Below are 27,301 nucleotides of genomic sequence, written 5' to 3' on the forward strand. Positions count from 1 at the left end.
AGCCTCTATTGGACTGAAATGCAGAATCCACGCTGAGTCCAGCTTTTGTTCCTAACTGTAGACCACAAGACTTTCTCAGATCTTATCTTTCTCAAGACACATGCTGTTTCAGTCACATACTCCTATTTGTCATGGACTACACTGACAGAGTCCAGATCTCCTTGTTTTTACCCCAGGCCTCTCCCTTCTGGGCTAGTCTCAGGAACAATTAGCAAGTGAGTAAACAGCAAGGAGAAGGGGACGACAGAGGATGAAATGGTTGGATGGCATCACCAACTCAATGGACATGGGTTTGGGTGGACTCCGGAACTTGGTGATGGACAGGGAGGCCTGGCGTGCTGCAGTTCATGGGGTCACAAAGAGTCGGACATGACTGAGCCACTGAACTGAACTGAAGCAATATTCATGTCTGACTCCGACTTGGTGTTCCAAGGTCCATGTTTTCATGATCCCAGTCATACTCCCTTCTGGGTCTGGCCTTGGGGTTTCTAACAAGGCTATTATTCTAAGAAAAACATGAAAGATAATCATTAACATAGTTTCTTAATATATGCTGTTTTTCCAGGTGCTATTTCCATGGAATTTCTCAAGGCTGTGAATGTACATTATTAGGAATTCCTAATACAGTACAGTCCTACATACAGTAAGGACAAATGGATATTTATAGGCAATGAGCAGAATGAGAGAGTCAATGGATGGAAAATTACATCAAGGATAAGAAGATTCTTGCTAAACCAACTTAGAATTCTTGCTAAAAGCAGGCCAAGGAGATTAGAAATTAAGGGTAAGGGGATTCTTGCTAAACTGATATCGGATTCTTCCTAAAAATGGCTACAGGCCCAAGGATGAGGTCTATTGGAAAAGAGGGCTCAGGGGGCCTGTTTAAAATTTGGTCAAGGAGAGAGTTTTTGTTAATACACATATAAAAATGAACACCTGTTAAAGTGTTTTTATTTAACTCACAAGGAAACAAGCAAAAGACTCTTGAGTGTCCCTCAGACAGCAAGGAGATCAAACCAGTCAATCCCAAAGGAAGTCAACCTTGAATATTCATTGGAAGGACTGATGCTGAAGCTGAAGCTCCAATACTTTGGCCACCTGATATGAAGAGCCGACTCATTGGAAAAGACCCTGATGCTGGGAGAGACTGAAGGCAGGAGGAGAAGGGGATGACAGAGGATGAGATGGTTGGATGGCATCACCGACTCAATGGATATGAGTTTGAGCAAGCTCTGGGAGATGGTGAAGGACAGGGAAGCCCGGCATGCTGCAGACCGTGGGGTCGCAAAGAGTTGGACACAACTGAGCAACTGAACTAAACAATAGACACATTTATGTAGGTCAGGGGTACAGAAATATGAAAATGAAGGCAAAACTGTTTTTTCCACAATGTTGGGAGGAGGGGGTTAATTGAACCTCTGTCAGACAACAGAATTTACATTGGGTCAGTTACCTACAGAGTTGTAAAATAGCCGCATGGAAACAGAAACTTATACAACAGAAGGACATGCTATAGACAAGTACTTTAGGTTTCCTGTCACTTCTGGGAAATCTTTCCCAAACTTCAACTTGTGAATGAGGTGCAATTTCTAGGTTATCATATTTATTACACTATATTGTGTGTAACTCCTCCCATCCCCACATAAGAACATGAGATTTTTCAGGCAGACACTGTGAGTTATTCAAGTTTTCTCAGTGTGATCATCTGCTTCTAAGGAGCACAATATTCGAAGGGGGTAGTAGAAGCCACAAGATAAACATATTGCGTATTAATGGAGTTTCCATCTTATTCTAACATCTGGAGAAACACATTTTTACATTAAAGCAGACACTGCCCTTCCCTTCATACTCAATGTTTCCTTGTTTTATTAACCATTTTTATTTCAAGGCCTGAGGGATAGCTTGGGGATACAAAAATGCACCAGAGTGGTCTGCAAAGATGTACCCCAAGCAGGAAACAACTTTGATAATAAGTGGCACTAGGTTGCGGGGGGCGGGGGGAAGGGGCACTGACACATTGAGAATCGTATTCAGACCAGCCTGGGGTGATAGGTCTTCTGATACACCGGCCTCTCGGTCCTTCTTGGCCCCAAGGAAAGTCCTGGTTTGACAGGCTGTTTTTATAAGTCTAGGGGTGGGGACTGGACATGGAACAACAGACTGCTTCCAAATCGGGAAAGGAGTATGTCAAGACTGCATATTGTCACACTGCTTATTTAACTTATATGCAGAGTACATCAAGCGAAATGCCAAGCTGGATGAAGCACAAGCTGGAATCAAGGGAGAAATCCCAATAATCTCAGATATGCAGATGACACCACCTTTATGGCAGAAAGCAAAGAAGAACTAAAGAGACTCTTGATTCTGAAAGTGAAAGGGGAGAGTGAAAAAACTAGATTAAAACTCAACATTCAGAAAACTAAGATCATGACATCCGGTCCCATCACTTCATGGCAAATAGACGGGCAAACAATGGAAACTGTGACAGACTTTATTTTTTGGGGCTCCAAAATCACTACAGATGGTGACTGCAGCCATGAAATTAAAAGACATTTGCTCCTTGGGAGAAAAGTTATGACCAGCCTAGACAGAATATTAAAAAGCAGAGACATTACTTTGCCAACAAAGGTCTGTCTAGTCAAAGCTATGGTTCTTCCAGTAGTCATGTATGGATGTGAGAGTTGGATCTTAAAGCTGAGCGCTGAATTATTGATGCTCTTGAACTGCGGTGTTGGAGAAGACTCTTGAGAGTCCCTTGGACTGCAAGATCAAACCAGTCCATCCTAAAGGAAATCAGTCCTGAATATTCATTGGAAGGACTGACGCTGAAGCTGAAACTCCAATACTCTGGCCAACTTATGTGAAGAACTGACTCATTTGAAAAGACCCTGATGCTGAGAAAGATTGAAGGCAGGAGAAGGGGAAAACAGAGGATGAGATGGTTGGATGGCATCACCGACTCGATGGACATGAGTTTGGGCAAGCTCCGGGAGTTGGTGAAGGACAGGGAAGCCTGGCATGCTGCAGTCCATGGGGTCGCAAAGAGTCGGAGACGACTCAGAGGCTGAATTGAGGATTGGGGAATCGAATCCTGCTAGGGGTCGGTCCAGTGGGGAAGACCCCTGCGCTGGTTCCCAAAGGGTCGAGCCCCTCGTTGCTTGCGGCCTGAAGCGAGCCCACCATCCCGGCGGTGCTCAGACCCTGCGCCCCACGCCTGGGCGGCTCCCCTCTGAGGCCCCGCCCCGTGACGCGAGGCCCCGCCCCCGCGGCGCCCGCTTCCAAGATGGCGGCAGCGATTCCTGCCCGGCTGTCCGGGTGGCGGTGACGACGGGCGGCAGAAGGCCAGGTGTGTAGGCTGGAGATGGTGGGGTGGGAGGCCCTGGAGAAAGGTTTGGGAGATTGGGAAGGTGAGAAGTTTTGGGTAAAGGCTGTAAACAGCCTTGAGCAAGGAGGGAGACCTAAGTGCAAGTCCGGATAGAGGCCGGTGGGCTCACTTTGCGAGGTAGAGCAATCGCCAGAGGAGGTTGGCATGGGATGAGAGGAGGCTGCTCCGAAAGAGCTGGGCTGTAACCCCTTCCAGACTGCTGACCACGCCCCTCTAGGTGAGCTAGCCCACGTTCTTCTGACAGGTTCTGCCCAGCCCTCCCTCTCCCTGTCTCATTTCATCAATAACCCTGATCCCGACCCTCGCCAGGATGGAGAAAGGTAGAAGGTAGAGGACGCCACCCGCATCCTATTGCCTGCCGCGCTCCGGGGTTGTTTGCTTGCAGCTCCCAGGTGGTCACCTCCCTGCACCTGCGGAGCTAGCTCCCATAAATGTGAAGAACGGAAATGAGCCAGTTTCCTCCGCCTCCCTGGGTTCTCTTGAGGCCACTTCACAATCCTGTTAGGACTGCCTCACCCAGATTTCCAGTAGCTGCCCTGTCCCCACTCCCCAAACAGGTTGGTCCTGTTGGGGTGGGGGATGGTTAAATACCGACTGAATCTGACACGCTATAGGATGGCTGGGGCAGAGCCGGGGACCTAGCATCTCCTGCTCCACCCCTTTTCTCTCCAACCACTTTCCCTCGCTTCGGGAAACCGGCTTCACCCTGTTCCTGCTCTCTGCCCCTCTGAGGGTGGCTGGCTATCCTTGACCACTTCTGTTCCAGCTGGTCCCAAGATTGCTGTTGGAGTGCTGGATGGAGCCTGTCTCTGTCTTTTGTTACATTTCCAATTTTATATAATGCTTCACATCTCTGCTCCCCCGGGACCTCCTGGAGTCCCCATGATCCTGAAGAAGACAGTTTGAATCTAGGTGAGTCTATCTCTCCCCCTCTAAAATTGGAAGGAATGTCCTCCAGAGAATGCTCTGGAATGGCCTTGGGACCTGAATGATGTAAGCATTCTTGGGGGTAGGGACTGAGTAGGTGGTAGGAGTGGTTTGAGGGAGGGGTGGTGGAGAGTGAAACTTAGGCTGGAAGTGACAGGTGGTGCGGCCTGCTGATGGTTACATTCTATTTCTTTTTGTATATGTGTGTGTGCCCTTGTGTGACTTTGTTCTTTTCCTTTTTCCTCTTTACCCCTGCCCACCACCTTCATCAATACCCGATGCTCTCTCTGCTGGCATGCTGTCTTCCTGTCCCCCCCAGAACTCTCCTCTCTCTCTCATCCAGACCTCAGCGCAGGATGTTGCGGAGGTTGCTGGAGCGGCCCTGCACACTGGCCCTGCTTGTGGGCTCCCAGCTGGCAGTCATGATGTACCTGTCGTTGGGCGGCTTTCGGAGCCTCAGTGCCCTCTTTGGCCGAGAGCAGGAGCCGACATTTGACTATTCTCATCCCCATGATGTCTACAGTAACCTCAGTCACCTGCCTGGGGCCCCTGTTGCCCCAGGGGGCCTTCCAGCTCCTCAAGGCCTGCCGTACTGTCCAGAACGATCCCCTCTCTTAGGTGAGTGCAGAAGGAAGGCAGAAGTGAAGGCAAGGCCAAGGTGTGGGGACAGGGGGCTTGGACAAGTATAGGACGGCAGCAGTGGGTCTTCAGACTGGAGGGTCATGGAACTGGAAGGTAGGCTAATGTTGAGATAGAATGGACTCTAACTTTGGAGTTTCGACTTGGGTTCTTTGAGCCACAGCTTTGCACTGCCTGCCCGTTTATGGGCTCTTCCTGCCTCAGGGTAGGATTAGGAGTTAGTTGGAAGTCCTGTTCTCTCTACCTGCTAACTGTAAGCTTCCAACCTTGTGAGGCAGGGGAGAGTTAAGGAACCCTAAAATAAGGCAGGCTAGGTGAGGAGCCTTCACCTTCCAGACTTTGCAAAGTTGTTCCAATGATGGGGAACTCAAGGCTTTGTCTGAGCAGGCCCTTGAGGGAGCTGAGTCCTAGAGTCAGACTGCCAGGGACAGGCCTCTCTGACCTTCTAACCCCTGACCTTGTCACCCCCCTCCCCCCGACAGTGGGTCCCGTGTCCGTGTCCTTCACCCCAGTGCCGTCGCTGGCAGAGATCGTGGAGAGGAACCCCCGGGTGGGGCCGGGGGGCCGATACCGCCCTGCAGGCTGTGAGCCCCGGTCCCGGACAGCCGTCATTGTGCCCCACCGCGCCCGGGAGCACCACCTGCGCCTGCTGCTCTACCACCTGCATCCGTTCCTGCAGCGCCAGCAGCTTGCTTATGGCATCTATGTCATCCACCAGGTACTCCCAGTCCCCACGCCACTGTGATTTTCTTTTTTATAAGGAAGCCTCAAGCAAATTCCACTCCACTCGCATATAATGGGTCTCAAAATAATTAAAAGAGGGTCAGACTGGAATGTAAGAAAGCAGCAGCTTGCACTGCTCTGCCAACACATTAGCCCCATGCTTCTTCTTAAGGATATTCCCATCGTCCTGTAATCTTCCATGATTTTTCCGTTGTTGAATTTGGAAATGGACAGATTTGGGCTAAAGTTCTGGTTCTGCCATTTGTTCCATATGTGACCATGAGCAAGACACCCAACCTGCTAAAATGAGGCAAAGAGTGGTAACCAACATACCACCTATTTCACATGGTTGTTGGGATTAAATGCTAAATAGTAGCATGTCTGTGTCAGGCACATATGTGTATTAGTCACTCAGTCATGTCCAATTCTTTGCGACCCCATGGACTTTGCCAGCCAGGCTCTGCTGTCCATGGGATTCTTCAGGCAAGAATACTGGAGTGAGTTGCCATTCCCTTCTCCAGGGGATCTTCCTGACCCAGAGAGCGAACCCGGGTCTCCTGCATTGCAGGCAGGCTCTTTACTGTCTGAGCCACCAGGGAAGCCCATCTGGCACATACTGATGCTCAATAATTTTTTGTTGAATGAAAAAACAAAGAAGTTGTCTTTCTCTTCATCCTCTTTATCCCGTAACCCACTTTGACTTCCCTCCTTTCACTTTTATGCTTCTTCTCCATGCCACCTATAGACCTAGTTGGTCCTCCTCCATTATCTTCCAGGCTGGAAATGGAACATTTAATAGGGCAAAGCTGCTGAATGTTGGGGTGCGGGAGGCCCTGCGTGATGAAGAATGGGACTGCTTGTTCCTGCATGATGTGGATCTCCTGCCAGAGAATGACCACAATCTGTATGTGTGCGACCCCCGAGGACCTCGGCACGTTGCTGTTGCCATGAACAAGTTTGGATACAGGTAGAGGGCGGGAGGGTACTGGAAGCAGGGTATTCCACCATCCAGTGGAAGAAGGAGGGATGGCTCCCAGAAGATATGTGGAATCCAGGGCTCTTTCTCTCCCTAGCCTCCCATATCCCCAGTACTTTGGCGGGGTCTCGGCGCTCACTCCTGACCAGTACCTGAAGATGAATGGCTTCCCCAATGAATACTGGGGCTGGGGTGGTGAGGATGATGACATTGCTGCCAGGTGAGACTTCTTGCCACCACCCTCTTCCCCAACCCCAGCCTGGATCCCCGTCCTCTAAGACCACCTCTAGCCCTAGTCTTTTAACACTCATTTAGCTCCCTGGTCCTGAACGGTGCCTATTCCTCTCCCTTATCTTTCAGCCTGCCCGGGTCAGGCTTTGCATGCTGCTCCCCCTTCTGTCATCCTTCAGTCCCTTGGACCTGGTTAGTAACATTCCCGGGAGAGAAGACAAGATCAATACAATCAATCCCAATAGTATCATGGGATTCCAGAGCTGGAAAGGGGCCTAGAGACTGTTTAGTCCTGCCTCTGCTAGGATTGCATCCAAACCACTTCCTGCAGAGCTGAAAGAGGAAAGGCTCTGCTCCACAGAGTCCAGAATCACGTTTTTTTTTTTTTTAAATAAAGGGCCTGTGCCATTGGCATGATGCCAGCTTATTTTTAGCATGTGAAACATTTTGACCTTCAGCCTCAGCTGACCCAATTTCATATGTCATTTGACTATTTGGGCTTGATAGGCTGGGCCCCTTGCCTCTCCTCCTGCTTTGTCCTCTGGGATGACATCTCTGTGAATTCTTGTCTTCTGTATGTGTGTAAAGCACCCAGCAATTTCTAAATGTATATATTCTTTCAGTACCTTCCGCAGCCATCCTCATTCTTGCTTCTGTGTATCAGAATTGGAGTTCATTTCTTTCCAGGCCCCAATTTCCTGGTTCCACCCTTTTCTTAAATGTAGGTGGGGGGTAGGAGTGCAGCAGAGCTGAAGCTGCTCAGCCACTAATCTCAGTAAGAATTGCTGAACTTGGGTCTGTGGTTCCCAGTCTTGTCCTACCTTTTTTGACAGAATGGTTCCTCTCCCTGTCCTTTCCAGACAGCAAAGGCAGCTCCTGGGAGCCATTTAGGAAACAGGTGGGAGGTGCAAACCTACCCCCGCCAATTGTTTATAGGCCCCAGGGTGCCTGCACTAGGCCCTGAGGATTTGGAGACAACCAGCTTTTACATTCTCTTCTGCCTTTCCTTCTTTCTGTTTGACTTTTCTGTTCGCCCTTCCAGTACTTGGCCCTTTGTCGAGTTAGTAATAGTTATTCTTTGTGTAAAGAAACATGCAATTCCTTCCTTGCTGGCCTTAGCTCTTCTTGCTCACCTGTCAGCAGCTTTCTTCCACTCCGGATCCTCCAAGGTACCCTCGCTTTTCCCATAGGGTTCGCTTGGCTGGGATGAAGATCTCTCGTCCCCCCACATCTGTGGGGCACTATAAGATGGTGAAGCACCGAGGAGATAAGGGCAACGAGGAAAATCCCCACAGGTAGGATGGGAGGGTTGCCTGGGATTTATTAGTGAATCCTCAGGGCTCTACACCCCAGCCAGGCAGCTCCTAAAAGTTTCTAGATTCCTGGCTGTTCCTTTCCGGGTCTTAGTCTCCGATCTCTAACCCTCAGATTTGACCTCCTGGTCCGTACCCAGAATTCCTGGACTCAAGATGGCATGAACTCACTGACATACCAATTGCTGTCTCGAGAGCTGGGCCCTCTCTATACCAACATCACAGCAGACATTGGAACTGACCCTCGGGGTCCCCGGACTTCCTCTGGTCCCCATTACCCGCCTGGTTCCTCCCAAGCCTTCCGTCAGGAGATGCTGCAGCGCCGGCCCCCAGCCAGGCCTGGCCCTCTGCCTACTGCCAACCACACAGCTCCCCATGGTTCACACTGACTCCTTCTTAATCATGAAACTGAATCTTTCCCACTTTAATCATGAAACTGAATCGGAGGGGTTACATTTTCCCCACCCTCAGCTCCTCACTGCTCTTAGAGGGATGTGGGGGAACTGAACTTCACTGCTGTGCTGGGGGCAGGGGCCTCTCCTCACTGCTGGACTGGAGCTGGGCTCCTCTGGCCCTGGGGGTCTCTCTTTCTAGGGTCACCTGCCAGGGCTTATGACTGTGAATCCTTGATGTCATGACTTATGTGATGACTCCTAGGACTCCCCTGCCCATGGGGTAGGAGCAGGGCTGGACCCCAAATCCCTTCATCTTCCATGGAGAGAAGAGTGATCTGGCTTCTCCCGGGACCTCTGTGAATATTTATTCTATTTATGGTTCCCAGGAAGTGTGTTTGAAGGAAGCCCCTCCCTGGGTACTTTCTGCCAGTAATGGAGTAGCTCTCTCTTTTGGACCTGGCTCAGGGGGCTGGGATTTTGATATATTTTCTAATAAAGGACTTTGTCTCGCCTCTGCTCCTGCTTTCTGCATCCCAGGCACTCTTTGCCTATCTTTGCTCACCCACCCCCACCTTCTGTCCTTGGATGACAGAACAGCCAGAGCAAGCCAAGCTTTAGAAACTTTTATTTTCATGGGTGAGAGAACCCCTGCCACCAGGGGCAAGAAGGAATGGGAGCTGAGGATCAACTGTTAGGTTCTGTGCCCAAGACACGGGCTGCTGCCTGACGCCCACTCTCTATACAATCATTGACAGCAACCCCCTCGTAGGAGGCCCCGGCCAGGGTCAAAGGCAGCTTCTGAGCAGCCAGGAATTGGGCAGCTGACTCTGAAAGGAAAGATAAAAGGAATGTCACAGCTGGGGGTCTATTTTCATGGCTCTTCTCAGCCCAGCTGCTTTCTCAACTTACCCAATTTTTGCCAGTGGCCTAATGTATACTGGGGGATAGAGTTCTGGGGAGAGAAAAAGGGATACAGGGAAAACATTATTATTGATATCCCAGGCCTGGGTGCTACGTTCCGCGGGGTCACAGAGTCAGACACGACTAAGTAACTGAACAACAACAGGCCTGGGTAGACAGTGACAAATGGATCAGTCCCTGCCTCCAAGGCCTGCCTCTACTAGGTAGCTGAAGAGTGTTTACCTGTGTTACCAACTCACCTTGTGTAGATGGACCAAGCAGTGACTTGGTGGCTCATTCAGTCCTAATTGAGTGGCAGCAGCTTTCTCTGCCTCCTGTTGGAACAGCTCCTGAGATAAGACACAGCCCCTGGCTTCTAGTGTCTGTAACCAGGAACCTCCCAGCATCACCTAAGGAGGGAAGATGGCGCTGACCAGCCTGGCCTTACTGCACTGGGGCAGAGAGGAGCCCTTTGGAAACCCCACTAAGCATGGCCACTTCTCTCACAGTCAGTCTGAGGCCTGGGGTGCTCCCATCCTGCTCAGGGAAAGCAACGGAGTCATACACAATTCCCAGGATGACTGGATCTTCTGAGGATGGCACCAAATGTCCAAACCCCTGGAGGAAACAAAGAGACTGGGTCAGGAGGGAAGGGTTCCAGCTGAGCCCGTGTCTGTCTCTCTCCTTCTGGGTCACACCTGCACAGGCAGACGAGCTCCTCGGTACTGCAGATTCACCACAGCCACAGACACCGCAGTGATGGTGCTCAGGGCACGGGCCAGCGGTGCGGCCTCAGCAGGGAGCAGCTTGCTGAGCACTGGAGGAGAGAGCAGCCTGCCTCAGGAGGCATTCCCAGGGCAGTTTTAGCCACCGTCCTTAGGATAAGACCCCTCACAAGGATGAACAGTTCAAGGGCATGGTATGGTCCTGTTGGCCCAGGAAGAAGCTAGGTTGCCTCACCCTGGCTGGGGAAGGGGAGGGTCGCTATCCCATTACCTGAAGCTGGAATGGCACTAATAATGTGGTCAGCCTCCAGGCTGCTATCCCCCAGAGACACCTGAAAGGATGAAAACATTAAAAGATGGAAATCATGGGAATTTTGCCTCAGTTTCCCAGCACCCAAGTGGCAGGAGAGAGATTGGATGCTGACTCAGGATGAAGAGACTAACTATGTAGTCAGAACAAAAAACATCCCCCTGTTACTCCAGTAAGTGGGCCAGACGAAAGCCAGTGGGCCAATTTGAAATGTTCAGTGGACCTGGGTGGGTCTTTCCCTTAGGGGGAGCCACTTATATATAAGCACTACTTCTATCCACAGATCTGGATCAAAAGGTCTTGGAGGAAGGTCCACAAATAAGGCCTAAGAACCTGAGGTAGCTCATATTTAAGCAGCTTTTAGGACAGAAGAAAAAGAGAAACTCCAGTTCTGGAGTTGAAACAAAGATGACAACTCTTAACACACAGGTTCATCACAGTCCAGGCGGCTCTCCTACCTTCCAGCGCCCTTCTGCCTGGAGACTGAGCCCACAGACTGGCTGGCCTTGGAGAACACTGACACCCCTACTAGTCAGGTGAGCGTTCAGGGCCTGGGGCAATGTCTCCATCCCTCCACGGAGTGACCACTGGCTCCAGCGCTCAGCCCGAGCTTGGCGAATAAGTGCTGAGTCCAGCTGTGGGCCCCGGCCTGCAGAGGAGGAAGCAGAGAAGAATCATTAGAATAGCACCCCTTGCCTCCAGTCCCTCACTCTGGCAGTCCTTAATATCTTCAACCCTTGAACCAACTGCCCCCTCACCTGCCCCCAGCAGCAGCCCCAGTAATATGGAACGATGGGTTTGCTCAGCTTGGAAGAGACTGGGAAAGCAGGACCTGATGCTGAGCTCACGGCTGTTGCCTGCAAACACTCCACGGCAGAGACTGTCCATGGCTAGAGACGCCACCTTAAGGGTGAGACTAGGATTGAGAGGCCAAGGAATACACTGCACTAATTTCCACTAATCCCTGCTTGGTAGGGAATGGAGGCAGTATGGGTTTACTGGGAAAGCAGTCTGGCTACAACAGATGGGACGGGAAGGAACTGAAGGCATTCACCTCAACACTGAGTTTGGGGGGCTACTGGGTATGAAGAGAAGAGGGCATGTTCAGAGGCTACAGAAGAGGCCCTCGTGGTAGACTTGCAGCTGGTTCAGAAGGGGAGGGATTTGGGGGCTTCTGGGTGGTGGTACCTCAGAACCAAGGCGGCGCTGGGCAAAACTGTGCACAGTCTCATCAGGGTCTTTGCCACGAGGGGTGGTCAAATCCCTCAGCCCAGCCCAGAACAGAGGTTTGGAGAAGGGAGGAGAAGGGCGGAGGAGCCCCCTGTATGGAGGAAGGCACAGTGAAAAGGGAGCTCTGATTTACCTCCCCAGCTCCAGGGGATCATTTCCATTCATTTGGCCCCTTTTGCTGGGAGGGCTGACAGACTGGGAGATGAGGAAATGGAAGGGGTGTGAGGATACGGGCAAAGGAGAAGGACGGCAGTAAGGAAGCGATAACGTTACCTGATGCCAGACGGCAAGGCATGCAGAGCACCACCAACATACAGGAACCTGTTCTGCGCAGCTGGATGGTCTCCCCGGACAGGCAGCACTTCCGAGTCCAGGCCAAGCTCAGAAACCTGCTCTCCACACGTCCTCAAGAGGAGGATATACTAAGGAAAGGGCTGGCCACCAAATCCACTTGCTCCCCTTAACTCTCGATCCTCTAGTGAAGGCCCCTCCGCAATCTCTCCTAAGCATTCCACAAGGCGCTCACCAGGAGCAGGGTCCGGGCTCCCAGGGCTCCCGCCGGCCGAATTCCTCGAGGTCCAAGTTCAAAAACAGCACCATCTGGCCCTCGTACTGAGCGGATCCAGCCTCCCAGGCGCTCGCTGCCCTCCACCAAGACCACCTGAGGACAAGAGGGAGACGCTGCAGCCTACGGCCACAGCCGCGGCGGCAGAGGGGTCAGGAGAAGAGGGGGGCGGCGCGTTCGCTCTCGCGGGAAATGGGAGAGAAGTGTTAAAGGCGCTCCCTCTGGCATCGTGGGGCACTCACCTTGGGGGGACAGGGGGCCCGGCTCAGGTAGTAACTGGCGGCCAAGCCGCTGATCCCTCCGCCCAGCACGACCACGGTCCGGCCCATGAGGAACCCTGCGGGTGAAGACGCACTACGGCCAGGGTGACCGCAAGCACCCTGCTCTCCAGAAAACCTGCGAGCTCCGCGTTCCACCCCCGGCCATTCGCTGCTTTCGGGGAAACCTAGAGCCGGCAGATGGGGTGGTGGAACTCCGAGGTCCCCTCCCAGGGCCTAGGACTCACCCACGAGGGGAACGAGAAAAATGAGGCGAAAGGAGGAGGTAGAGGTCTCAGCGCATCACCCCGCCGGTGTTCCGGGGGCGACAGGGGAGGTGGATAAGGGCCACACCCACGCTATCTGCTCGCGCAGGGCTCGGGGATCCAACTGGACGCCGCGGTTCTGTGGCGCGTTCCCTCCCACCCCTCTCCAGGCCGAGCGCTTTCAGCCCGCTGCCTCCGCCCCCAAGCTTTTTGGCCTCTCCGACTCCCCGTCCATTCTAATCTCGCGGCCGCCCCAGCCGGTAGAAGGCGGTTCTCTGAAGCTGGAGATTAACTGGTTCGATGCCTGGTTGGAGGGAGCGGCCGTTTCCCGCACGGCCCTCCCTTCAGGGCTGGAGCGGCGAGAGCTGAATCCTGGTCAGCATTCTCCAGCTCGAGCTTCCCAGGCCCCACCTAGGGTGAGAACCCTGGAGGGAGGGTCCCATGAGCTCTGCTTGTAGGGAGAGTAGATAGGGACGCTGGAGGCTGGTCCGTGGGGAGGTGGCTCCATAAACAGCTCCTTGATGTTAGCAACAGCCTGGGCCTGTGGGAGCTAGGGCGGCCTGGCAGCGTACCGTGTTTATCCACAGGGGTCCCTGGGTACCACGCTCTCGGGAGACAGCGCCCTACGCTGGCAAAACCCGTGGACCCCCGTGCCCGCACTCCCGCTCCGGGCTTCCTTACAGCTTCCCGAGTCTCAAGTTTGCCTTCCCTCTTTTCCTCCCAATGTAAACCTCGGCTTCTACGTGTCCTGGTCCCACACCCCTATCCCCACCCCACGGCTCTGAGCGGGCCCCCATCTGTTCAGATAGGGAACTGAGTCCCAGGAAGACTCCCTATTCGGCCTAGTTCTGTATCTCCACACCCTTAAAACACAAATACAAACAAGGACATCTTTTTTTTTTTTTTTTAATAAATTTATTCACAAAAAAAGTGAGACTGTAGAGGGTCTGGGGGCTGTACACGGGCGGGGGCCTGTGGAGCTCTGTACACGGGACTGGGAGACAAGGGAGCCTCCAGGTGAAAGGGTATTTTTTAATAAAAAAAATAACGGGAGGTACAACCACCCCCTCCCCCCTCCCCGATTAAAAAGACACAAAAATAGACGTCTCTGAGGTAAATGGGGAGCCTGGGGGCTTAAGGGTGTTGAAAGGGTTTCACAGGCACCGGGGTGGCTCCTGCATCAGTTGGTAAAACAGCACGTAGCCCTCACTGGATGCCACCTGGTTTTCACTGACAGGGGAGACACTAGGAAGAAGGGACACGGGGAAAGAGGTGTGACCAGCTCTGCGCACTCCTGCCTCCCCACAAGACCAACCTCACAGCATCCAGGTGGTGATCAGGATGCCAGCCCCGCCCCCCCGCCCCCGGCACTGTGCTCTCCTGGGGCTTTGTATTAGGGAGGGGTGTCAGGGCTGCTGTGGGAACTGGGCAGGAGTTGAATAGCAGGCTCTTCTCACCGAGAGTCATTGTAGACATGCCAGCCAGTCTGGCACCGGCACAGGGCTGTGTAGTGGCCGTAGTGGACGCTGCCCGAGTGGTTGCAAAGGGCATACAGCTGGTACACGGGGCTTCCTTCAGGGTTGGAGACCACCAAAGCCTGCAGTCAGAGCTGTGCCCCGTCCCGCTCCCTCCCTCCCCTTCACGGAGCTCCTCAGCACCTTCCCTGCCGCACTCACCGGCTTTGTCGCTGGCGAAGTCCCCTAGGCTCAGTCGCTGCAGTGGGAAGTCTACACCTACTGAACTCTTCTTGATGGAGCCTCGAGAGGCGGAAAATCGATTAAGATCTAAGCTCTGGTTAAGGAGAATTTGGGAGGCAGAGGGCCTCTGAGGGGGGCTGAGGAGTTGAATGTTGTCCACCACCCTGAACACATCTGGGGAGCATGATGGGGAAAGGTGGAGTGGCAGGCTTTTCCTAAGGCAAACTGAATTCCCTAATGTCCAGCTTCTATAAACATGGAAAATGTGGGAAAAGAATGATTGGGAGAAATAATCTGAAGATTAGGATACGGAGCACGAGAATTCGGGGGAATCTTTGTACTGTCAACTTTTTGGTACTTCGTGTTTTCTGCCGACATCGGTCACACACCTAAATAAATGTCAAATAATGTTATAAGGTTAATGTGTTCCTCACCTCAGTCGGCTTTTCTGGCATCCTGACTCATACAAATTCACTGTGCTCTGTATGTACTTCTATATCCTCTGGGCCGCTGCCCTCTGCCCTGGAAGCACCAGGACATACCTGAAACTCCTTTACAAACCCTGACACGTGTTATTCTTCATACTCAGGCACCATGCAACCCCTTTTACACATACGGAGCTCCCCCCCAGATTTCCCACCCTTACTATGTCCCTTGTGAACCCCCACATACTGGGGCATTCTCCGATTCTAGCTCTTCTTCCTTGGTGAAAAGGTTGAAACAATCTCGCAGAGACACCTTGCCCCCAGCAAATCCTTTCTGGGGGGAAAGGGGAGTGAAGGGTCAGCATGGTATGAATTTACTTTTCCAACTCTTCTCAAGTAATCCAAGCTTCATTTCTGCTCCAGAGACCCACAGGGTTCCCTCCCACACTAGGGGTGGGAGGGTTGCGTCAGAGAACCCATGTCCAATCCACCCCTGGAATCTTCTGGAATCCCACCTTGGGGATGGGCAGGGACAGGTCACAAAAAACCTCGAAGGTCGTGGAGCGATACCCACAGGCCTGGCACTTGAGACAGCTTTTCAACTGGCCCACAAACAGGTCTAGATAGAAGCAAAGGGGCAGGAAAAATAGTCACTGTGGGATACCTAAGGTGCTTTCTTAGAATCCCATCTCTTCCCACCCCCGTACCTAACCTTTCCTTTCCCACCACCAACACTCCTCACAAACCCCTAACAACTTTTCCACCCACCCAGTCCTGTTCCCATACCCCTCGATAGTATTGATTTTTTCTGCCAAGCCTGCACCGCCCCCCTACACACACTTTCCCCCATCACTTTGTCTTATTCCATACCCACAATCTTGCTGTCCTCTCTTTCCAGGTAACGCTTCCACATTAGGTTGGCTCGATCGTCATCGCTACCACAGATCAAGGAAAGTGGGAAGCGTCCATGAGACAGCAGGAATGCTGGGCACTCCCACCACCACTGAAATGATCCACAAAGCCTGTACCCCACCCCCTCCATGCCCCAGCTCCTTCTCTCTATTTCAAGAAAGAGTCAACGGAGTCCTCCTTCAGAGGACTTTCTGGTGAGAGGAAGACAAAGGAATGTAGACAAGGGAAGAACATGCCGTCTTCCTCCACCTGGCTCCAAACCCCTTTTGTACCTTATAAATTAATTATCCCCTCCTCCGTCAATATGGTGACAGCCACAGCACTATCTTCTGCTTCCATCTGCGCCCCTCAGCCTCCTCATTCCTTCTTCCTACTTCTGCGCTGCTTCACAAACCATTTTCTGAACTATGTATTTCCTTGGACCCTACAGCCTCAATCTTGACTGACTCACTTCTATGAAGGATGAATGCTGCTGATAAACTACTGGGGAGAAGAGGAAGGGGAAGCAACCTTACCTTAACTCAGGTTCTTCTAGCAGAGCCCCTCCAAGGCGGGGTGGGGGGGGAACAGGACTACTGGCCAAGATTGGTGGAGCCCGGCGGCCTCGGCGGTTGATTTCGAGGTGTAGCCGCTCCATGAGGAGCTTCAGAAACTCTTGGGCATCCTGCTGGCTGCAGCCAGACAAAGAGCATGGGCAACTGACTCCTCCCTAGTCCAGTCACTAATCTCTGCCCAGACATCTGTCCCCACCTCCTGGATGAAGAGCATCTCAAGGCTCAGATGAGGCTGCCAGAGCTCCCTACCCCCAGACAAGGCCAGAGAGAAATCCCATACCCTCCAGCTCTCCCACCTGTATCCAGAGAAGGAGGGAACGTATTTCTGGAAGACAGCTCGGAATCGAGTAGGATTCACAGCTTCACAGGAATCAGGGTGCCACAGGGCACCAATCACATCTGCAAAGGCTATTAGGATGGGAGTGGGGAAGGGAAACAAAAGTTAATGACTACAAGAGGGAAGCAAGGGGAGGCCCAGAGGGTGGAAAACAACCTCTAGGAAATGAGACACAAGGAAAAACAGATACAACTGCCAGCTTTCAGGCTCGGGGTCACCGCCACTGGCAGATGAACCTACACGGGGTTGGGGAAAAGAGGACTTGAAAGAGGGGAGCAGGCGTTGTTGCCTTACCTTCAGTGAGCTCCTGGGCTCGGCCCCCTCCGGGCACCTCTTGACGGAAGTCCCTTCGCAGACAGAAGTCCCGAAGAGGCCGGGTGCTACTCAAACACTGTAGCACAGCATTCAGGAAGCACTGGGGAGCAGGAGAGACACAAGATGCCTTAGGAGAACTTCAGTGCTGTCCTTCTCCAAGTTTCCCTGCCCATGCCTGTCCTCAACACCAGCCCACATTCCTGTTAGGAAGGATGGAAGAATGGCTCTCACCGTGTTCCCCAGATTGCGGAGGCCAACGTGACCAGAGCCCAGAAGCAGTGTGTGATGAGCCTGGAAGGTCAGTACAGCACAGTCAACAGGTCCCTGTATACCCTACCTGGCACTTCCACCTTTTCACAGCGTGCTGCCCACTGCCTTCCCCGTCCCATCCTTCACCCTCAAACGCTACACTTTTTCTCTCAGTGAGTATCAGGGTCTCCCTACCTCGCTGGCCAGGAGCAGTAAGCCCATCACAGCTGAGTGTACCACGGTCTCAGCCATGGCTGTCCCATCCGTTCCCCACTTACTCCTCTGCCCAGCTAGCCGGCGATGCAACTCCTGGGGCAACTCCCCAAGCACTGGCATGGTTGCCCAGCTGCTCCCCACCCCCACCTTGCTACCCGCAAGGCCCCCTCCTGCACCCGTGGCCCCTTTCTACACCCTCTCCTGATGGCTCCAACTGCAATGAGCCTAGCTCACTTAGCTTGGGAAATGGGCAACCACATTAGCTCAGATGTTCTGAGCCCGCCCCTCCTTGGCTCCAGAGATTAATTAAACCTAGACAAGCATCCTAGGAGAGAAGGCACAGCAAGGGAAATTAAGGGCCTGGGGACCCAAAGAATTCCAAATGGTTGAGTTAATTCCTCGGAGAATGAAATGGCAAACCATGCTGGGGAGACACAGACAAGCCCAAAAAGGGTCTATGAGGCTCGAGGGTACTTAAGTAAGGGAGAAGAGAGTCCACACTACTGAAATGAAGGGGTGAAAAAGGAATTTGGGGGAAAAGGAGAAAGGAAAGCCATATGATGGCAAGAAAGCTGGAGGCACGGAGGAACATGGGCATGGAAGGCCACGTGTGCTGGCAAATCCTCACCATCTTGTCATCAGAGTAGAAAGGTTCAGAGGGCCGGGCAGATATCACGTGGAAGGAGCCATGGGGAGTAGGGGGCTCTGTCCGTATGCTGAACAAAGTGGGTGGCCCAGGAAAGCCCCCGAGGCGGCGGAGAGAGGTGCTGCGTCTCAAAGGGGGTGGCTCAGGCCGAAGAGCCAAGCGACTCAGGGCAGCCCCTAGTTCTCCAGTGCCACGGTGCCCTCCCAAGGCAATCCCCATTGGACGCAAGTCCCCACTGCTCACAGACTTGGAACGGGCTAGGTTGGTCCTGGATGGGAGAGGCAGAGCCACAGTTGGGGGTGGTGAGCCAGGCAGGGGAACTCCATGATCTGCCCGAAGTGGGCCGCTGGGACGAGGGCCTGAGGTCCGTCCCCGTCCCAGCTCCAGTTTCTTGAGCCGTTCCTCAGGGGGACCTGGCCTAGGAGGCAGAGGTCGTAACATGGGATTTGGCCCAGGGGCTGGATTTCGGCGCTCCTTGCTCCGGGCCCGGGAAGCAAATGGTAGCTTGGATCCCACTCGGGGCTGGATATTAAGAGGTGGCTCTCGGGTCCGTCCCAGGCGGTGCTCAGAAGCCTGGGGCATTGTGGACACCACAGGCCGGACCTGGGAGAAGAAGACAGGGTCAACATTTGAACATGGAGGGAGGTGGGAACCTAGGCTACCAGAGCTGGCTATATGCATGGAGGGCAGGACCCACATCTATCATATCAGTCACTGTATCCCCAGTAGCTAGCATAGTGTTTGGCACGAAGTAAACCCTTAGTGACCACTGAGTAAATGAACGAATGAACGATAGCAGTCCAGAGCTTTGATTCGACATTCCTTACCCTCTTCCTGCAGAATACAGATTTACTGGAGAGCCAATGAAAAGACAGTTCCTATCTCGTCTGTCTTTATAATCTAAATGTTCGTGGAGGTCCCCCATACTTGGCTAGTCAAGTGGGATGTGCTCTGGGTCATTTAGAACCTCTGGTCAAATAGGGGTGTGGGTGCAAGTATAAAACAGCCCCAAAGACAGCATTCCATTCTCAAACCTCTGCCCCTCCGGGCTGCAAATGAAGCAGATTAAAAGGGTGACTTGCGAATCACTCCCTCCCCCCGCCTCTGAGCTCCAAAGTGATGTCGGGGCTTAGGGGCAGTGGCGAGCAGGGAGGACGAACAACTAATTCCCTGACCCTCAAGCGCTGCACCTCGCCCACCACAGCAGGTTTCAACCGGGTCCGCCCCCCTCGAGGGCAGAAAGGCCGAGGCTGCTGATTGGCTACGGAGTCCAGAGGCATATTCTCCACGATCCAAGGATGCTGGTCCCTCCAGCCCAGTTCTCTTAGGCCTGCCAGGTCCCCAGCGGCTTTGCCTTTGTGGTGGGCGATCTCTCGAGTCTGGAGCAGTCTTCCCTCGGAACCCCCCACGCCATACGCCCCGGACCGTACCTGTCCCCGAGTGAGGCGGCGGGGGAGGCCAACCGGGGTCAGGCCTCAGCTCAGGGCCACCCCCTACTACCCTCGCGCAGCGCCCCCGCGGGCCCGGCTGCAGCTTTAGCCGCAGCTATTGCCCAGCTCTCTCCCGCCGCAGGGGCCGCCGCCATCTTTGTTGGTCCCGCCCGGCCACCGGCCACCGGCTTCACTGTCTCTCAGAGCGCCTGCGCACCCACACAGAAGCCACCCACCTGCATCCTCGGCGCTTGCGTGAACCCGCCCCTTTGGCTCCGCCGCTGACACCATGGAAACAGCCAACTTTAGGACCGCCAGTTCCCAGCTCTGCCAAAAATTTTCTTTAAACCACCACTCCAAAGCAAGTCCCTAAACTACAGAGTCCCATCGCCCCATCTCGTGGCCTTAAAGGATAGAAACCTGACAATCGTTGTATGGTTCCCCGGCTTGCAGCACAGACCTTCCCAGGGAGCAAGGATGCGAATGCAGGGTCTGGGTCCAGCCCACAGACCAGAAAAGTATCCACATAGGGATGGGAAGCTCCCCGGAGGGCAGGGAATGCTGGCCTTGCAAAACCAGTCCTCAGTCATCTTGCAGGCCGAAGCAGGAGTCTCCCTGCTAAAGCACATGTGCAGGTTTCGGCAGCAGGGACAGCAGTCAGGATATCCTTTCATTCTGGTCCAGACCAGAGCTTCCTCCAGTTCCCCCTCCCTCCTGAACTAGGATGGTCGTACACGTGCCTTGGGTGGTAGCCTGCTGACTCTTAGGCTACTCACCCACTATTACAGCCACCAATGAGAACCGCAAGCCACCAGAGAAAGCAGCTTTTATTGATGAGTTATCTCCAGAAATCAGAAAGACTATGTACCCACTTTTGGTCACCCCCTATCCCTCCAGACCTCGCAGTGCTCCACCTAGGGAAGGGCTATAAATTGCCTCTTGGTTTTTCAAGGCCCTAGTCTTTCCTCTTCCTGTGTAGCCCAGTGCTGTTTTTTTTCAGCAGTTTCTACTGCAGCTACTTAGTAACAATTATGGGTGAAAGGGTGTCGGGGGAAGCAGTTAGATGAGTAAGAAGAATGATGCACAGGAAAACAGGAACCGTAGCCTATCAAAGGTCCCTCTGTCCTGCCTCAGTGGCTTGATCCTTCATTGGCTGCATTTCTCTTTATGCTGAATCACTCCCTTCTGAATCAGATCGGGGATTTCCACTGCCAGCCATGGTCCCAGCTGCAATACAAGTGAGACCCTGTGAGATTACTACCAGCCAGTCAATGCCTTGTATTCCACCAGAAGCTCCTTCCTAGAGATAGTCTAGGAGAACATACCCAAAGGAAAACACTGTTATTCCATGTTTACTCTCACTTTTCTTATATCACTCAGGACCAACCCCCTTCCCCTCTTATATACCAAATACTCCAAACTTACCCCCAGAGCCATGAGATGAGCTAGTCCAAACTTAGGCACATTCCTGGCCCACAAAGGCTTAAAGTGATCGGTCAGGCATATTTTGCCACCCCTATGAGAGGAACAAGATGATCAGAAGGTGTCGACATGCAAGGTACACCATAAAGCAAAGCAGATTCTTGAGAGCACAGGAAGACAACTGGGGATCAGAACTGAGAACAAGGTCATCTAAGTGCTTTGCCCAGGCTTGGCAGAGGGAGATGTGGAATTTCTCTAGGTCTGCAGATTCTGGGAAAATTTCTGTCTTGGAGAGTTCTTCACCAAGGCCTTCTTTGACCTTATCCCATCTCCTGTTCAGTCCTACCTGTACATCTTTGCTGTTTTTCCATCTAGTTCAGGTACTGCAATTTCTGGAGCTGTAGTGGGATATGTGATAGGAATCTGGAAGAATTACAAGGCTTTAATATGACAGAATCAGAATAGAAAGGAACTAATCTAATCAGATAGACAAATTTCCTGGTTGAAATGAAAGGTTCTGTAAACTCCCCCAAGCAGCAGGTATACAGCAGGGTTCTGGACATGGAGATGAGTAATTAAAACTTATGCTTGTTTCAAACCTCATTAAGATTTTCCCTCCCATTTAAAAAGTTTTCTTTGGTCCCTCCAAGAAAGGTTAGCTCGTTAACAATCACCTAATCCCTCATCCTCTCCTAACCTCCATTAACTACCACTCCATCATACTCACATCAAACTCGATGTCAAACTCATATTTGAGGAGGTCATGGATGTACCAGCATTTTCCAAACCACCTATAACAGAAACCAAACCTCAGTCCAATTTTCCCATTCTCCTAATACTCATATGACATCTTTTTGGCTTAGGTGACCAGCCTGGGAGACTCATAGGTTGGGAATTGGGAACTCTGGAGTTGTGAGAGTGAAGACTAGAAGGGGGCAGGAAAGGCCTTAGAGTGGGTTGTGGGACACCAGAATGCTTAAGCTACGTAAGATCCCCACCGCCACACCTCCCGAGCGGGTCTGCCTACCGAGTCCCTTCTTTGTTGGACTCCAGTCGGAACCAGTCATTGTCCGCATTCTTGTTGTTCTCCACATACTAAAAGCAGAGAATGAGGTCTGAGGTGGGAATTGGGGCCAAGGGCAGTACGCCTTCCCTCAAAAGAAGTGTGATTACTTACTCCCTTAGTATGTTTACCCAACTTTTCTGACATAAGTTGAAGTCAAAGCCATATTGATAAGTAGGGTACTTGTGCAGAACAGAGACTAGAATGCTTGGGTTCTACTCAATTTAGCAGGCACAAAACACTTTATGATGTTGCCTGGCTTTTCTTCTCACTTCTGACAATGTCAGCCACAACTCATTGTACGGCATATTCCTTCCCAAGACTTCATTTTGTCCTGATTTTGACTAGCACTCATATGCTGATGACTTCTAAATCTTTATCTTTAAACTAGAGCTTTTCTCAGAGCTTCAAAGTCTATATCCAAATGTATACTGAAATTTCTACCTTCATTCCACAGGTACAGTTCAAACTTGGCAGTGTCAGTTTCCCGCTAGTCCTTCAGACTTGTTTCTCCACTGCACCAATCTCCATTGGCAGTATTAGTGTTCAGTCACCCAAGCTAAAAACCTGGAAATCATCCTTAAGCCTCCTCCTCCTTTACAAACCAATCGTTTCTGATATCCTGCTGATTTACCTTCTGAATATCCTTCAAGTCTACCACTCTTCTCTCTCTTACCATAACTGCTGAGTTTATATCATCGCTTTTCTTTTGCCTGGATTAATGACAGCCTCCAAACTTCAGCCTTAGCCCTGCCAATTCTGTCTTCCTCTTTTCTGCCAGTGATTGAGCTAAACCCAAACCTCATCATGCTGCTCCTCTGCTTAACACCCTTTAAAGGAATCCCAATGCCTCCAAGACAGAGTTCAAGTGCTTATATCTATGTATTAAGTCTTATCTACCACTCCCTGCCACACCTTGATGCTCTAACAACTCTGAACTAGTTGTGTCTTATATGCCATGTGTTTCTAGCTTCCATAACTTTGCTCATGCTGTTCCTTTTGCCTTGAATGTTCCTCTCTTAGGCTCGTTTTTTATAAGGCTAAGTTATGTTTACCCTTTCAGTCTCAGCTCAAGCATTGCCTCTTCTAGGAAGCCTTCCCTGCCCAGACCCAAGCTAGATTTAGGTATCTCACCTCCTGCTTCAAAACATCCTAGCAATTTCTCAGATTCCTTCTCCCTCTTTCTCCACCTCATGTATTATAATATATATAATCGGTAGGCTCCACTTTATTCGGCTTTGGATGCCCTTCCTAGGTACTAGATGTACATTATATTTTAAATTTATTTTTTAGTGAATACATGCATCAGGAAACCTTTGAAACAGACAGACACCACCGCAAGGAAGTCAAATTCTCTTTCCACAGAAGGGAGATCAGCAGAGAAAACGGTTCATTCCTAACTGAGCTCAGCTCCTCATCACTCTGCAACTAATACCTACTTTAATTTTTCGCTCTAACATGTAGTCCTACCTTAGGACAAGTGAAAGAGCGGAGGGACTCAAGCCCGGACTTAGGGCTCTAAGAAATCCTTAAGACCACCACGTCCTCTACATCCAGGAGAGTAATCACCTGGGGCCAGAAGGCCACGTCATTTTCCTGGGCCGCGTATCCCTAAAATAACTGCTGCTTTCAGGAAGAAAATCTGGCCCCACCGTGGTTCCTAACTTAAGTCTCTTATGCCTCCTCCCCACCGCGGCTCCTTAAGTCCCCCAGCCCCGAAGTCATCCAGTATCTTTGAATTTGTAAGTTAAACTTTAAAACCGGAAGTGGATTCCACACGGAGCCTATTCCGATGGACACCTGATTACCCGCAACCCTTTTACCACGCGGTTGACAGTAGAAGCAGAACTGACCCGTATAAGAGACTGATATTCCTCCTTGAGTCTCTGCACCCACAACTCCCGATCTCGAGGTCCGGCGTTGGTCTTCAGCACCGGGATCTCAGACACGACACGCCGGGTGGCCTCGTCCGCCATCTTAGACCAGGGCACGAAAGAAATACGGAAGTGGTATTACCTGTAGTTTACATTCAGGGCGCCTCCATCTTTACTATGGGAAGATGGGGAGTTGGCTGCCTTAAAACTTCGCTGAATGCGATCTTTATTTCCTAGTAACGAAGACAAATTTGTCACCGGATCACCTGCTTGTGGGTGCAACGAGGAGAAAAGAATGGAAACGGATGACTCTGTCCTGAATATGGCACCTATCATTTAACTGCAGATTGCTCAAAGGGTGACTTCCGCTCATGCTCAGAGACGTAATCTCAGAAAACCCTTCTGGACACTTGAAGAATTGTTAGAATTTCAGGCACTGTTAGGCGCTCTTCTGGTTCCTGTCATCCTAAAATGCGCGAGTCACCTGTTTGAGCTTTGATTAAACTTCCTTAACTTCCTTGTAGTTAGGCTGAGGTAGCAGGGAGCCACTGTAGTCATCCATTCAGTTCAGTCGCTAAGTCATGTCCTACTCTTTGTGACCCCATGGACTGCAGCACGCCAGGCCTCCCTGTCCATCACCAACTCCCAGAGTTTACTCAAACTCATGTCCATTAAGTTGGTGATGCCATCCAACCATCTCATCCTCTGTTGTCCCCTTCTCCTCCCGCCTTCGATCATTCCCAGCATCAGGGTCTTTTCAAATGAGTCAGTTTTTCGCATCAGGTGGCCAAAGCATTGGAGTTTCAGCTTCAGCATCAGTCCTTCCAATGGATATTCAGGACTGATTTCCCTTAGGATGGACTGGTTTGATCTCCTTGCAGACGAAGGGATTCCCAAGAGTCTTCTTCAACACCACAGTTCAAAAGCATCAAAAGTCATCCATTAGGAAGGTATTTAACTCCTGAAAGTTATTGGAAACCATGGAGAATCAAAGTATATGCAGTCTCAGCCCTTAAGAGTTAACACAATTGAATTAGAGAATTCTTAATAAGTGCCAAAGTTGTTGAAAGGCCACTAGAAAACTTGCCTTCCCCTAGCCTAGTCATTTTTGGGTCTGGAATTAATAAATCTAGAAGGGAATCATGTCTCTTATCTCCAGTGCATGGCATACAGTAGGTACCCAGTAATCCTTTTTCAGAATTTTGTATCTTCCAGTTGGTTTTTAAACAGAAGCACATTATTTTTGGCCTTAACTTACACATCTTGTTTGCAGCATTAGTCATTGCAACCTTTAGCTGTAATTTTGGATCAAACCCTATTAATAATGAAATTCTATAGTTTATCTACAAATTTACTTTCTTATGGCTGAAACCTCCAGTACAATGTTGAGAGCAGACACCCTTGTCTTGTTCTGATTTCAGGGAGGAAATCATTGTCTTTCTTTTTTAAGTATGCTGTTCTCTATAGGCTTTTCACGGGTGCCCTTTATCAGGTTAAAGAAGTTCCCTTCTCTTCCTAGTGTTACAGGTTTTTATCATGAATGGGAGTGTTCCCCACTCCCTGAATGCTTTTTCTTTATTCACTGAGATGATGATGTAGTTTTTGTCTTTTATTAGCATGCAATATGTTTCTTTCTTTAAAATATTGGATATTGGATAAGGCTAAGGCAAAGCTTTGTAGTATCTCACTAGAGTTTTCTCTCCTAGAGAAATAAAGATTTATTCCATTTTGAGTGTGGGCTTTGTGGTGTGGTAGAGAGCAGAGATTTGGAATGAGGCATGCAATTTGATTGTCATAAGAATTTGGAGAAGGAGGAGAGAGAAATAGGGAAATGTAGGTCAAATTGGATGCACAGTGTTATAAAAAGAATACATTCTGAGGATTTAATGTACAGCTGGCTCAGCGGTAAATCCACCTGCAATGCAAGAGACTCAGGTTTAATCCCTCGGTCAGAAAGATCCCATGGAGAAGGAAATGGCAACCCACTCCAGTATTCTTGCCTGGGAAATCCCAAGGATAGAGGAGCCTGGTGGCTACAGGCCATGGGGTCACAAGAGTTGGATACAACTTAGTGAGTAAACTACCACCCCCAGCACCGCATGGTGACTGTAGACACGCTTTCTCAGTTGCAGTGTGTGGGTGAGCAGGAGCTGCTTTTTGTTGTTGGGCACGGGCTTCTCACTGTGGTGCCTTCTCTTGTGGAGCACAGGTTCTAGGTGCATGGGCTTCAGAAGGTGTAGTATGTGAGCTCAGTAGTTGTGGCACATGAACTTTCATTGCTCCATGGCATGTGGAATCTTCCCACACCAGGGACTGAACCCATGTCCCATGCATTGCAGGCAGATTCTCATCCACTGTACCACCAGGGAAGTCCAGCCTTAAACATTCTTAACCACACGTGTGTTGACTATGTGAAGTGATGGATATGGGTATTGATTTTGGTAATCATTCCCATATGTGCTCGAGTGTGTGTGTGTGTATTCACCACATGTATATGATATATACATGCAGATGTACATCAAGCCATGATTTTAAAAATATACAATTGTATTTGTCAATTATTCCTCAATAAAGTAGGGGAGGGCCAGACTTTGGTGACTTACTTTATCTCTGTGAGCTGCATGTCCTCACCTATGAAAGAAGGATAGTAGTGTTTATAGGGTGATTTTAACTATATATGCAATCTCTCTTTCTCACTCTCTTTTTTGCTGAGCTTTTCATTTTTATTTTACTTATTTTTATTTGGTTGTGTCAGATCTTAGTTGTGGCACGTGGGGTCTTCATTGCATCACACGGGATCTTTCATTGTATTACATGGACTCTCTAGCTGTGGCATGAGTGTGGTGTCTCTTCACACATTCACATAATAGACTTTCAGGATGAAATTCACGTTAAATATATGGCAGTGATTTTCAAACTTTTTGTAATACTGGAGCTAGTTTAACAAGCAAACTCTCACTTGGAATCTCAAAATACAAAAATGATCAATGCAGAGATGTTCTTGTTCAAGTGCAGGCAGAGACCTCTAGCCTTAGAATACTTCCCCTATGGTAACGACTTATCACACTTTATTGTTTAATTGTTGTGAAAGACTGGAAACTCACAGTAAAGACTGTGTGTCAGTCTTGTTTATACAATAATACTGTGGTGCCTGGCACCAGCTAAGTGCTCAACTAGTATTTTTAAAATAAAAGAATTTCTTGATGAGTTAGGTAAGCATCAGAAAAGCTGTCTCCCTAAATCTTTATCTTTCTTTAAAAAAAAAAAAAACTCACCTTATTAGACCACTTTGTGAAGCAGAGCTCATAATGCATGATAA

General features: G+C 50.6%; 5 protein-coding genes across 17 annotated transcripts; 2 read left to right on the forward strand and 3 right to left on the reverse strand.

Annotated features, from left to right (window-relative positions):
• The first annotated feature begins 3,175 nt into the window (after positions 1-3,175).
• On the forward strand, positions 3,176-9,105 carry B4GALT3 (beta-1,4-galactosyltransferase 3). 6 transcript variants are annotated; one of them, XM_043451113.1, is made up of 9 exons: positions 3,264-3,346; positions 3,630-3,942; positions 4,152-4,297; positions 4,632-4,930; positions 5,434-5,669; positions 6,451-6,641; positions 6,748-6,870; positions 8,072-8,176; positions 8,310-9,105. In XM_043451113.1, exons 4-9 carry the CDS (start codon positions 4,669-4,671, stop codon positions 8,581-8,583), a joined length of 1,191 nt encoding a protein of 396 aa, XP_043307048.1. In that variant the 5' UTR covers positions 3,264-3,346; positions 3,630-3,942; positions 4,152-4,297; positions 4,632-4,668; the 3' UTR covers positions 8,584-9,105. The 6 variants fall into 6 exon arrangements, with proteins under 6 accessions (XP_043307038.1, XP_043307030.1, XP_043307048.1 ...); XM_043451132.1 differs by having other exon boundaries at positions 3,630-3,712; XM_043451103.1 differs by lacking the exon at positions 3,630-3,942 and having other exon boundaries at positions 3,176-3,346.
• Positions 9,106-9,197: 92 nt separating this feature from the next.
• PPOX (protoporphyrinogen oxidase) lies at positions 9,198-13,013 on the reverse strand. Of its 6 annotated transcripts, none has more exons than XM_043451033.1 (13): positions 12,825-13,013; positions 12,562-12,656; positions 12,281-12,415; positions 12,028-12,143; positions 11,713-11,845; positions 11,283-11,427; positions 10,983-11,173; positions 10,486-10,546; positions 10,188-10,306; positions 9,997-10,107; positions 9,750-9,899; positions 9,499-9,541; positions 9,198-9,416 (listed from the first exon to the last, which is right to left on the reverse strand). In XM_043451033.1, exons 2-13 carry the CDS (start codon positions 12,646-12,648, stop codon positions 9,274-9,276), a joined length of 1,434 nt encoding a protein of 477 aa, XP_043306968.1. In that variant the 5' UTR covers positions 12,649-12,656; positions 12,825-13,013; the 3' UTR covers positions 9,198-9,273. The 6 variants fall into 6 exon arrangements, with proteins under 6 accessions (XP_043306968.1, XP_043306977.1, XP_043306992.1 ...); XM_043451042.1 differs by having other exon boundaries at positions 12,562-12,673; positions 12,825-13,001; XM_043451057.1 differs by lacking the exon at positions 12,562-12,656 and having other exon boundaries at positions 12,028-12,159; positions 12,825-12,998.
• Positions 12,845-16,398, forward strand: LOC122430530. 2 transcript variants are annotated; one of them, XM_043451149.1, is made up of 2 exons: positions 12,845-13,258; positions 15,863-16,398. In XM_043451149.1, exons 1-2 carry the CDS (start codon positions 12,845-12,847, stop codon positions 15,878-15,880), a joined length of 432 nt encoding a protein of 143 aa, XP_043307084.1. In that variant the 3' UTR covers positions 15,881-16,398. The 2 variants fall into 2 exon arrangements, with proteins under 2 accessions (XP_043307084.1, XP_043307078.1); XM_043451143.1 differs by lacking the exon at positions 15,863-16,398 and adding an exon at positions 13,430-14,042.
• Positions 13,735-20,299, reverse strand: USP21 (ubiquitin specific peptidase 21). 2 transcript variants are annotated; one of them, XM_043451018.1, is made up of 13 exons: positions 19,860-20,299; positions 18,176-18,796; positions 17,314-17,373; positions 17,062-17,182; positions 16,727-16,838; positions 16,392-16,547; positions 15,835-15,899; positions 15,480-15,583; positions 15,212-15,298; positions 14,850-14,928; positions 14,519-14,626; positions 14,300-14,414; positions 13,735-14,087 (listed from the first exon to the last, which is right to left on the reverse strand). In XM_043451018.1, exons 1-13 carry the CDS (start codon positions 19,863-19,865, stop codon positions 13,997-13,999), a joined length of 1,725 nt encoding a protein of 574 aa, XP_043306953.1. In that variant the 5' UTR covers positions 19,866-20,299; the 3' UTR covers positions 13,735-13,996. The 2 variants fall into 2 exon arrangements, with proteins under 2 accessions (XP_043306953.1, XP_043306954.1); XM_043451019.1 differs by lacking the exon at positions 15,212-15,298.
• Positions 20,300-20,432: 133 nt separating this feature from the next.
• Positions 20,433-24,354, reverse strand: UFC1 (ubiquitin-fold modifier conjugating enzyme 1). Its single transcript, XM_043451163.1, has 6 exons — positions 23,962-24,354; positions 22,073-22,140; positions 21,773-21,836; positions 21,392-21,468; positions 21,049-21,139; positions 20,433-20,850 (listed from the first exon to the last, which is right to left on the reverse strand). Exons 1-6 carry the CDS (start codon positions 24,082-24,084, stop codon positions 20,770-20,772), a joined length of 504 nt encoding a protein of 167 aa, XP_043307098.1. The 5' UTR covers positions 24,085-24,354; the 3' UTR covers positions 20,433-20,769.
• Positions 24,355-27,301: the final 2,947 nt, after the last annotated feature.

Source organism: Cervus canadensis, chromosome 2, assembly GCF_019320065.1.
Source record: "Cervus canadensis isolate Bull #8, Minnesota chromosome 2, ASM1932006v1, whole genome shotgun sequence".
NCBI classification, from domain to species: domain Eukaryota; kingdom Metazoa; phylum Chordata; class Mammalia; order Artiodactyla; family Cervidae; genus Cervus; species Cervus canadensis.